The sequence below is a fragment of the Choloepus didactylus genome, chromosome 17 (assembly GCF_015220235.1).
Source record: "Choloepus didactylus isolate mChoDid1 chromosome 17, mChoDid1.pri, whole genome shotgun sequence".
Lineage (NCBI taxonomy): Eukaryota > Metazoa > Chordata > Mammalia > Pilosa > Megalonychidae > Choloepus > Choloepus didactylus.
In genome coordinates this window covers 66,916,568-66,927,480 of record NC_051323.1, presented here as the reverse complement: position 1 = coordinate 66,927,480, position 10,913 = coordinate 66,916,568, and the positions used below count along the sequence as shown (strand labels likewise).

Here is a 10,913-nt window from a genome sequence, read left to right as displayed (position 1 = left end):
TTAAGAATTAAAGACTATTAATCGTGAAGGGAAACCAGAAATGTGTTGGGTTGAATTATGTGTTCTAGGAAAAAAACCTGTTCTTAGTCGTAATCCATTCCTGTGGGTGTGATGGGTCTTAATCCAGATATTGGAGTCCTTTATAGCAAAAGAAATTCAGTAGTAGTAAGAGAAAGCCACATGGAGGAGCAGAAGCCGGAAGTCAATGGAACCTGGAAGAGAGAGGAGAAGATGCCACCATGTGCCAATATTGCCACATGACAGAAAAACAAGGACCAAGGATTGCTGGCAGCCAGCCCCAGAATGTCACAGTCTTTGGGGTGAAAGCATCACCTTGCTGACACCTTGATTTCGGACTTCCTGGCTTCAAAACCCTGAGTCAATAAATTTCCATCGTTTAAGCCAACCATCATATGTATTTGTTTCAGCATCCAGGAAATTAAGATGGTTGTTCCATGATTTCTTTCTTGCCATAGGTCTACAAGTTTCAGACTGGAGATTTCTGAGCCTCCAGAGATGAGTGACAGTAGGAAGTTGTGACCACCTCTCCATTTGCCCCTCTAGATCCACTCTCCAACTTTCCCACCCTGCTCTGTGCCCAGTAGGCTGGCCTCGGCAGATCGGGTCCCATGGGCTCCCTTAGTTTTGGCTAACGGGAGGCTCAGGCAGGAGCTTGGAGAGTGGAGGCAGAGAGAGGTCAGGCACAGCCCCCTTCCCATCTCCTCCCAACTGCGTTCATACCCTTTCCATGTTTAATACCCCTTGTCATATTTAATATCTGGCTGATAGTAAGAGCTCAATAATGAATAAAATATAGGTGTATGTGTATGTATGTGTGTGTTGCTTCACCTCCTGGAACTTTTTTGCATTTAATAATAATAGCTGACATTGAGTACTTACTCCATGTTACAAGTGTTTAACTACATTATATAATGGTTAGTACTCATAGAGGAGGTACTATAGCCCTCCCAGTTTTATAGATGAGTAAACTGTGGCTCACTGAGATTTGTATCTTGCCCAAGGTCAAGGTCACACAGCTAGCTAGTAGCAGGAGTGGGGATGGGCTTTGACCTCGGGCAGTCTGCCTCCAGACGTGTGCCTAAATCACAGTGTCTTACATGCTGAACCATTTACCAGGCATGCTTCCTCCCACTTGATGTGGTGGCAAACTCAGATTCATTTTTCAAGCCCCCGTGAAACAGCACTTCCCTAGGAACTGACCCTTCATTCTGTGCATCCCCGCTGTCCCCTTGTGCATTCCCACCCTGATGCCCACTACACTGTTCCGAGCCCGTTTCCTTACCTATGAATCCTTTAGGACAGGACCCATCTCCCACTCACCTCTGCAATTCCAGGGCTTGGCCGTGTGACTGCGAGTAAGAGGCAGTGCCCTGCGAATGTTTCTGGAAGGAATCTTAACTTGTCATCTCTGTTCCATGTGCTCTGGTGTACCCAAATCCCCCTGATTATAGCTGACTTCTTCCCTCTGTTTTACTGAGCAGACATTTGCCAGGGGTCTTCCAGCCTCGGAACTATGGACTTCTCCTCTACTTCCCTGCCCACCTTGGTGGGTGTCCCTGTTTGTTCCCCTGGGGCAACCCAGAAGTGCCTTTGCCCCCGGCGCTTGCCTCAGCCTCTTACTGTGCCAGGTCGGGCCAGACTTCTGAGCTGATCCCTTAGGATCCTCTGTGAATGGGTTCTTCCAGTGAAGGGGTTTCACTCAGTTCCCAGGTGTCCTATGGTGGATTTATTTTACTTCTTCTTTTCAGTTCTGTCCTAATTAACGGTCACATTTTATCAAGGAAGCCCTTTGTCGCAACCCTGGGGGGAAGTATTTGATGGAGGTTTTTCTTTTGCTCTTTTGCTAGTGTCAGATTTAACTGCCTCCCTGTAGAGATGGCTCAGAGGCTCGTGCGCCTGTTCAGGGCCGACCATTACGGGTCTATTTCCACAACAGCCTGGAGGAAATACTCATTTTTGAAATCCTAATACCCTAACTCCCCACTTCACCTAGCTTCTCTTGGCTATCATCTACTCCATATTTTTCCAGCTTTGCAATTTTCCCAAAACAAACGTGACTGGTTTCACTCCTGGGTAGGGGACCCCCAGGGTGGCCCTAATATCCCCACCGACTGGGCCCCAGAGGCTCCTCCCCGCTGTGGCGTTCGGCCTGATCCCGGCCCCCGGCTCCGCTGCTGCTTGGGCAGCTCAGGCGGCTCCCTCGTGAGAACATCCAAAACATGTGCGAGGAGTTAAAACAAGGGGAAAGAATCGTTTGACTTTCAACGCTACGGCCTCTTGTTATTTTTACGATGTTTCTGCTATTTTACATGCTATATTATTCCAAATCCACCCGGGGCTGCTGAGGTGCGTTTTCGCCCCTGGCACACCAACACCCTAAGTTGGGCAAAATCCGCAGCCAGGAGAAAAAGATGCTCTTTCCCGATCCCCGCTCCATCCCCAGCTTCCTCCCGGGAGCAAGGAGCAGGCCGCGGAGAGCCGGGGGCCGGGCCGCCCGGACTGGACTTCCTCCCGCGGTTCCGGAACTGGGCGCGGGGGCGGCGGGGGGTGGCGGTGGGTAGCGGGCGGGGCGGGGCCGGGGCGGCCAGGTGGGCGGGGCCTGCGGGCGGTGCAGCTTGGTGGGCGGAGCCGGGGGCGGGGCGGCCGGTGGGGGCGGAGCCGGGGGCGGGGCGGTGCTCGGGGGCGCGCAGGGGGCGCGGGGCTTGCGGCGGCCGTTGCGCTCGCGGGACCCCAGCGGCGCGGTGCGGCTCTCGCGGGCGCCGGGCTCGGGCGCGGGCTGCGGTCCCCACGCGCCGCCGCCGCCGCCTCCTGCCCCCGCGCGGGTCGCGCCAGGCCGGCGGCCGGGGCGATGTGAGCGGGGGCCCGCGGGCGGCGCGCGGGCTGCGGCCGGACCGCCGCGATGTGGCTGAAGCCGGAGGAGGTGCTGCTGAAGAACGCCCTGAAGCTCTGGGTGACCCAGAAGAGCAACTGCTACTTCGTCCTGCAGCGGCGCCGCGGGCACGGCGAGGGGGGCGGCCGCCTCACGGGTAAGGGGCGCGGGGCGCCGGGGCCGCGGGGGCGGCTGCGTGGAAACGCGGGCGAGGACCGGGCCGGCCTCCCCTCTCCGCCCGGCTCCCGCCGCCCTCCGTCCGGGCTGCGGCCAGAGGCGCTCGCGGCCGAGGCAGGTGCCTGCGCCGCCGGCCCGATGGGCGCCTGGAGGCCCCGCTTCGGAGGGGCTCGACGGGAGAATCCGGCCGGAGCGGGCCCCGGGGAGGGCGAGGAGCCGCGGGGCAGTCCGGCAGGTGCCAGGTGGCAGCGGGCTGCGTCCGGCTCTCTGGCTCGGCCGTCTGGACGCGCGGGGGCCCCAGGTGGCGTCGCGGCTGGGGAGCGCGGCCACCTGACGCGGGATGCAGCTCCCGAGGCCCCGGCGATCCGGGACGGGCTGGGGCGTGAGCGCAGCGCGGGCCGGGAACCGCCCCCGTGGCCGGCGGGGAAACCGAGGCACTGAGAATCCGGAAGCTCCCGATCTTGGTAGGAAAATTGAGCAAGGTCAGCATTTTTTTAACCTCCCTTCAGTTTCTTCCAAGGGATGATATGAGGAAAAAACTCCGACTTGTGAAGTTTCTCAAAAACAAAGCAGTGTTTTAAAAAGTTATGATCCCACACACTCTGAAAATCAAGCTTTTGGAAACATCGAGGCCAGCCTGAATCAGCTAGGACACCTGTTTAAACAGGTCAAGGAAGGAAAAATGTATTGAGCCCTTTTCATTCTTATTTAGGAGATCTGTATGGAATTTTCCCATTTTGGAACATGAAATCAAAGGGGCCTTAGATCTTCCCATCACATCCCCTGTTACACGGAGGAGAAGCCGGAAAGTTCATGGACTTGTGTTTGGGTCGCTGGGCTCGTTGTTGGTGACTCGATTCTGGGGAAATCCCATCTGTGTCCTTGTGGTGTAGGGCCTGGTGGGGAAACAGGGTCGATACAGAAGAGCGGAACCAAGGACAAGGGGAGTTGCCCTCAGTGAATTTGAGATTCCCATGGTGAGAAAGGTGGCAGCTGGGTTGGTTAGAGTCTCAGCCAGTGGGCAGGAGTTGCCAACTTCCTGATGGAAGGGGCGGCAGAGTAGTGGGTGACAGTGTCAGGGAGTGGTGGGAGCAGGTGGGCACCAGCTGTGCCTGCTCGGGGGAGCCCCTGTGAGCTCTGAGAGGGAGTTAATGTACGAGGCAGGAGACGTTGATGCCTTGGTAGGTCCCCAGCAGCGGTTGATGCCCGGTCCCTTGGGAAGTGGAGGTTCGTGGCACCTGCCAGGTACATCAGAGGCAAAGAGACCAGAGGAGGGGGTTTGTCCCCCAGTTCTTTGAGGGCAGTGTACCTGGTATCTGGCCTATAAATGGTCGTCCTTTGGAGAGAATGGGGACAGGGCTTGACGATTTGAAATGGGAAATAAAAGGAAAATTTGTCTAGCAAACATTTTCATTCATTTATTTAGTTCACTGCACACTGGATCTGTGGAATGCTCTGTGCGGCTGCTTTGGGGAAGGCTCCTGAGAGGCAGGTTGAGGAAGGCCTTGCTGCCTTGGCGTTATTCACCATCCAGCAGGGGAGATGGGTCCAGACCAAGAAGACAAAGTCGCACACTTGATGCCTGTTAGAGGTTTAGGCTAGCCTCCCTTCCAGAGAGTTTCTGGCTCTGTGGTCCAGACTCTGTCTGCGACGAACTTAAAATGATGCAGCCCTCTCCTGTGACATTCCCAAATCGCACAGGTCTCCTATCGTCATCCCTACCTGTAGCTTGAGACTTAATTGTTGTTTACTTTGATTTGGGCTTACAGCAAATATATACAAATTTCTTATTCTTAAAGGCAACACAGTCAGACAGAAAAGGGGAAATCACCCCCTTTCCCCCCAAAAAGAAAGAAGACACTGCTTGATTTCCTGGAGAGACTCACCCTGCTGTAGATGGGAAAAAACCGCCTTCTCTGTAGCCAGGCTCTTCACCATGGGGCTCCGTCCAGGAAGCACAGCGTTGCCTGCGGTGGAGCAACCCCGAGTTACCACATCTGCCGTTGGTCTGTCTTAGTGGGCTACTTGTGAATGTTGTAAAGTAAGACCGAGTGACACGAGGCGGTCCATGTTGGTGACGGTTTGTGGAAGTTGGAGGATTCTAATAAGCCAGATTTTTAGCACTTTATTTTAAGGACTTAAAACTTAGAATGAGTTTTGTGTCTGAAAACCATGCAATAATGGGGGCTAAAGTGGTAGATATTCTGGCGGCTTGTAAGTTTTTAGTTTGGAGTTGAGGGAAGTGGGTAGAGGTGGTTAAGAGGGATTGGAAATGCAGTGTGTCTCCTTTTATTGTGATGCTGAATTTGTTATTAGATTGTAGGAGCTTAAACACATGAGGCCTCTATTGGCATTTAAAGTAATTTGATATATTTAAAAATTGCCCATTCTCAGAAATATAAGCCTTTGTTTTGTTTCATTGAGGACTATAATTTGCCTTTCTGTACACACACACAGATACACACACATTCCCTATATATCTTGCCAGCTTTATTTTTCTCCAGAATTCTTTCTCACTTTCTAATATACAATATAATTACTTATTTATTTTGTTCATTGTTTCTCCTTCTAGAGTGTATGAGGGCAAGCTTTTTACCCTTCATGGTGCTTGTCACATAGTGTGTGGCCAGAAAACATTTGTTGAGTGAATTCTGGGACAATGAGAGAGCGACCCCACTTTTTTCTTAAAATCCAGGTGGGAGTAGAGCCTCAGTTTCCTGAAACATGAAACAGGAACTTCCTGTCTCTCTCCTGGGCTTTCTTGTTTACCTGGCAGTCTGACCACCGTGGAAAGCTGGAAGGGGGGGTGGGTGCCTGGGAAATGGAGACCTCTTCCTCCTCCTGTCTTTTTGGGTCCTTTTTTCCAGTGGTGGGCCAAAGCCGTACTTGACGTGGCCACCGTAACCACCCCCTGGGATCTGTCTGGAGAAGGAAATCCTGGGATCTGGAGAAGGAAATCCTGGGATCTGGGGCAGTACTGGAAGGTGGCAACCCTTTCCTCCCAGTAGAACACGGTGTGGCTGAATTCACTCAGTGTTATAAGATGTTTCTAAAGCTCTGCTGACAGAAGTAATCTTGCTACCCAGGAAAGGAAGTAAAGTTATACAGTGTTCACTTGGATACAGTCTCTAGCCTGTGGGAATATATGTTACAAAAGTTCAGTCTGTTCTGGGAGAACAAAGAGTAGAAGTTAGGGCTAGGCAGGCAGCGGCCAGAAGGAACTCACAGCTCACCACCTCGCTACCACCCCCCACCCCACCTTCTCCCACATTTCTCTGAAGCGCTTAAAAGTGAGTCACTGAAACTTAACTTTAAAGACCAAATATCAGCACCAGGATTTTATTTTCCAGCGTTTTATGTACATGTCTGTATAACCTTGCAGTTATTCTCCCCAAAAGGCTGGCAGCTAAAAAGTTGTAATCTGAACAAAAACATCGGTGTTTTCTGCGTCTCAAAATACTTACCTTAAGCCTTTGTCCACGTCATTGTGTTTTCCATGGTAACGGGCTGACCAATTCCCTAAACCTTTTGGGTCAAGGGAGGAAGTGTGGTGTGGTGGGAATTAGGGGCTTTGGAGGACGATCAGCCTGTCGGGTAAAACCAGCTGAGTGATCTGGGGCTAGTTCATTCTGTGTCTTTGAGCCTTAGTTTCACTCATCCTTAAGTTAGGGGCAAAAATGAAGCTTACCTTAGAGGGTTGTTAGAATTAAAATAAATGGTACACATTAAGGGCTTGGCACCTGGTATGTTTGAAAAAGAAAAGCAAATTGCCCTTCAAAAATGGGATAACGAGAAGACTTCACACACACACACACAAAGACATTGTAAGGTAGTTTGCATTGTAGAGAAGGATGGAAGGAACATTCGTTTATCTCTCAGAAAATGCATTTTCGATAACTAATTAAAAAGGTCAAATATTTAAATAGGAAGCTTGTGCTAAGAATTGCCCAAGGAAAGTCATTTTGTGGGATTTGGGATGGGACTTCTTTGAGCAGATGAAATCCTAGCGAAAAGGGAATTTCACACTGCATAGAGCGATTGTCCACGGCCTCTTCAAGTGTCACCAGGAGCGGGCGGCGAGACCGACGCTGCAGGGATCCCTGTGGGTCAGGAGGCTTGCTGAGAATGTCACTTTGTGGTGGGGTTGGAGACGGGCAAAGCCCAGCACAGGTGTTGCGTTGCTGTTGTCCTCTCAGGTAGCTGAACTCGGTGGATTTCACTTCTGTCAGCAGTGAAAATCTTTGGCAGGACAGCGGGTGCATTGTGTAGCGTTCCCCACGTGCCGGCTCTAGCATCTGATGTGCTGCAGTCTTGTTTTCCAAAAACACAATAAAGGAGTTTTCCATAAACAAAGGTGTTGTTTGATTTTTCTTGGTGTGTTTACAATTCAGGAGCAGAAACCGGAAGAAATAGCAATACTCAGATTACAAGGATAAAAACATTTTCAAGGGTTGATAAACTTAGTAAAATCTTAGGTATTTCTAAAAGTTGCATTTAATGAGAGCATAATAACGGCAATATATTTGTAATTAGAGAATCAGACAAGGCGCTGGCTGTGTCACTCCAGGAAATAATACGAGGTGCAAATATGTGGGTGGTGAGGGGGTGGAGGCTGGCCTTTTCAGAATAATTAGAACTCCTTAGGAATAGCTGAAAGTGATTGAGAGGTTTGTAGCTTTTTAAAGAATTCATTTACTAGAAGCAAATAGATAAGGATTTTCTAATCTCTCCACATTCTGACAGCATTGGATAAAGGGGGAATTTATTTAAAATGAAAATAGTAAATCTGATACTATTTCCAGCACAGATTTTCCCCTTAACTTTTTAACTTGAATCCCTTGTGTTAGGAAGCAGCTGAGCATATATATATTTTTTTTTATTAAATTCAGTTTTATTGAAATACATTCACACACCATACAATCATCCATGATATACAATCCACTGTCCGCAGCTGAGCATATTTTAACAGCGTTTGGAGTGTTGCCTGCCCTGGCCCCACCACCACCTCCACCATCTACCCTTAACCGTGGACTCGCCACGGCCTGGCTCTTCACTGTCCCAGGGCCTTTGCACGGCTGCTCTCGCCTCCCCTCCTGCCTGGCTGAGTCTTTTCACCTCCAGGACTCAGCCTGAACTGGAGATGTTTTATCTGGCCCCTGCCCAATCCAAATTCCAGCCACGCGGATCCTCTCGTACCGTCCTTTGCTTTTCCTCTAGGGCACCAGTGACTGCTTGCAGTTAGGCACCTCTTTGTGACATTATCTGTTCACAGGGAGCCAGACAGCTCCAGGAGGGGGGTCCCAGGTTCGTCCTGCTCACCACCGTAACTCCAGCTCCACAAAGGCTCTAGTTACTAGACCACTGTGGATAAAGATTTGTTGGATAAACAGATGTCCAAGCAGAATTGATGTGAGCTGACCTGGTCGAGAAACGTTTTTCACAGTCTTGAAGATGGAAATTATGCAGAAAACAGGAGTGAATCATATAAAGAGGGCTGCCGTGGCCATTTCTCCTGCTGTAAGGCCTGGCTGTGGTTTGTCTGCCGTGCCAGCCCAGCTGCTGGTCCTAACTGTCGGTGAGCTTTATGTAAGGAACTTGATCCTGAGACTGATGCCAGCCACCAGGCTTTTCTCATTGAAACAACTGTTTTTATAACCCAGTTGGTGTTTGAAGATTTGGGTTCGCAGTTGCCACATCCAGCAGGACCTGTGATCTGTTTTTTGTGTGTATGTGTGTGTCTTATCCTGACCACACCCTCTCTTCCCCCTCCAAGTTATCAACAGCATCAGCCGAGGACTTTTTAATATTTTGTGTACGTGTTACAGTGTAGTCCATCAACAGGTGAATTGTAAGAGAATGGAGATGTGGGAAAAAGAGGTCATGCAGTAGGGATTTGCTGCGTGCCTAGCTCTCTTGTAGGCACTAGGGAGGCAGAAGGACAAAATAAATCCCTGTCCACATGGAGCTTGAAAATGACTCTAGTGTAACCTGGGGCTGGAATTTTCAAGTCTGCCCCAGGAATCCCTTTTAATGTGCCCACCTTGGGCCTCATTTAAAACTTATTTCATTAAAACATCTTGCGGTGTTTTTACCATACTGTAAGTTGGCTTTTCTAGTCTTTGCCCATAGATATGGGAATATTCAGTCTAGGGAGTTGGGACCTCTGGGCTGTATTTGTTAGGGTTCTTGCCTGCTTTGGGCGTGTTACCTGTGAGTTCTGTGGCAGAACCTCAGGGATTGAAATAAGTAGTGTCTGCTCCCTTGAAGCCTTCCTGACTCCATCTTGTCCTCAGGGACAGAGGCTCACACCTTGGCTCGGGCCCTTGGGGCTCTTCGCTGGGCTTCGGGGTGGACACGGCCTTCCCGGCTTGGCACAGGCCCTGCTGAGGTCTGCGAAGCCTTGGCAGAGCCCTGCTCCGGCCCACGCTCCCCGGGCCTCCCTGCCCTCTCCCTTTCATGAGCCAGCCCAGCAGCCGTCCTGAGGCGGGCTGGCATGAAGTGGACTCATATTCACGATTAAAAATAACCTCAGCAGCTGTGGGTTCAAGTCTTCCGGTGGCGAGCTAGCACCCCCGCTCCTCGTGTCCCTGGGGTCCACAGGGTGAATGCTGGAGCTGGGATTTAGGAAAGCATCGGCCCTTTGTTTTATAGCTGAGGAACCTGGCGCCCAGGAAGAGGGTCAGTGACTGAGCCGAGGGCAGAGGCACCCTTATTTTCACTTACTTGCCTGGGTTTAGCCCTTTGTAGCAGGAAAAACGGCTGCTCTCCATCTGCTCTGGTTTGCCTGCCTCCCCGCAGCCCAGCCCAGCCCCACTAGACCTGCTCCCACACCCCTTGTTCTGGGCTGGCGTCTGCTGAGACCCTTGATTTGACACTGATTCTTCGTCTCTCCTGGCCTCTGTGGCCTTGACTGACAGTTCAGCCACAGTGGACTCACTTTGCTGAGACTGTAGCCCCAGCCCTGAGCCCCCAGCTTCCTTCATAGCCTCCGCCTAGCCTTGAGACCCTCTTCTTTTCCCATTAAGGTTGTCTGGAGAATTAAAAGAGAAGCTTGTTTAGAGGTACACTGCAAAGTTCATTCAAAAACGAATTAGATTTGATTTGGGGGCATTTCAGATGTACGGTTGAGTTGTTTGTTTTGGATTTCATGCAGTTTTGCTTTTCCTAACATATGTGGTGAAAGGCTTGAACAAAGTTAATTTGGCTTTGGTGGATTAGATCTCTGTCTAATTTCTTTAAGTGTTGCCAGGAAAAGAATAGGACTTCAGGGGGAGGAAAGGAAAGAGCTCGTGTTCTCTTACCCGTTTGACCTTGGGTCTTAGTTTCCTATTCTGTAAAATGGAGCTACTACTACCTAACTGATAAGAATCTCAGGAGCAGTAATTGGAAAATAAAATGAACCTGAAGAACCTAGGGCCGTGCTGAGAGCCACCATGCTTGGTTAATGTTCACCTCTCCTTCCCCCGTTTCTTACAGAGTGACTGGAAGTGGGTGTGAGGATGTGTGTGGTGGTCCTCAACTTCTGAAAGGTGAGACTGGCAGTCGTGGGAGGCACTTGGAGTAGGAGTCGGGAGCTGGGATCTCACGGATACACAGTTGCCTGGTGCTGTGTGCCCTGTGTCGTCCGCTGAGCCTCCCTGAGACACAGGCTTCTCCTCTGTAAAATGAGGAGGTGGGAGCCTCTCACCTCAGTGGTCTTCAGTGCTTCCAAAGGATTATGTTTATGCCTAGTCTTTTTCTGACTGCTCAGGACTTCATTTTCTCCAGATTCAGGACTCCTGTCTTCAGGTGGTAGATGAGGTGAGCTGAGAGATTAAAAAGCCCAGAAATGGAACTTCTGACACTT

General features: G+C 50.7%; 1 protein-coding gene across 3 annotated transcripts in view; it reads left to right on the top strand.

Annotated features, from left to right (window-relative positions):
* Positions 1 to 2,762: 2,762 nt before the first annotated feature.
* The window catches only part of TBC1D8 (TBC1 domain family member 8), a 101,068-nt gene continuing 92,917 nt past the window's right edge, over positions 2,763 to 10,913 (top strand). For all 3 annotated transcript variants that reach the window (XR_005212295.1, XM_037806419.1, XM_037806420.1), the window contains exon 1: positions 2,763 to 3,047. Coding sequence is in view for 2 of the 3 variants with exons in the window: in XM_037806419.1 (XP_037662347.1) it covers positions 2,921 to 3,047 (127 nt within the window). In the remaining variant the exon portion in view is untranslated. The remainder of the gene's footprint in view (positions 3,048 to 10,913) is intronic.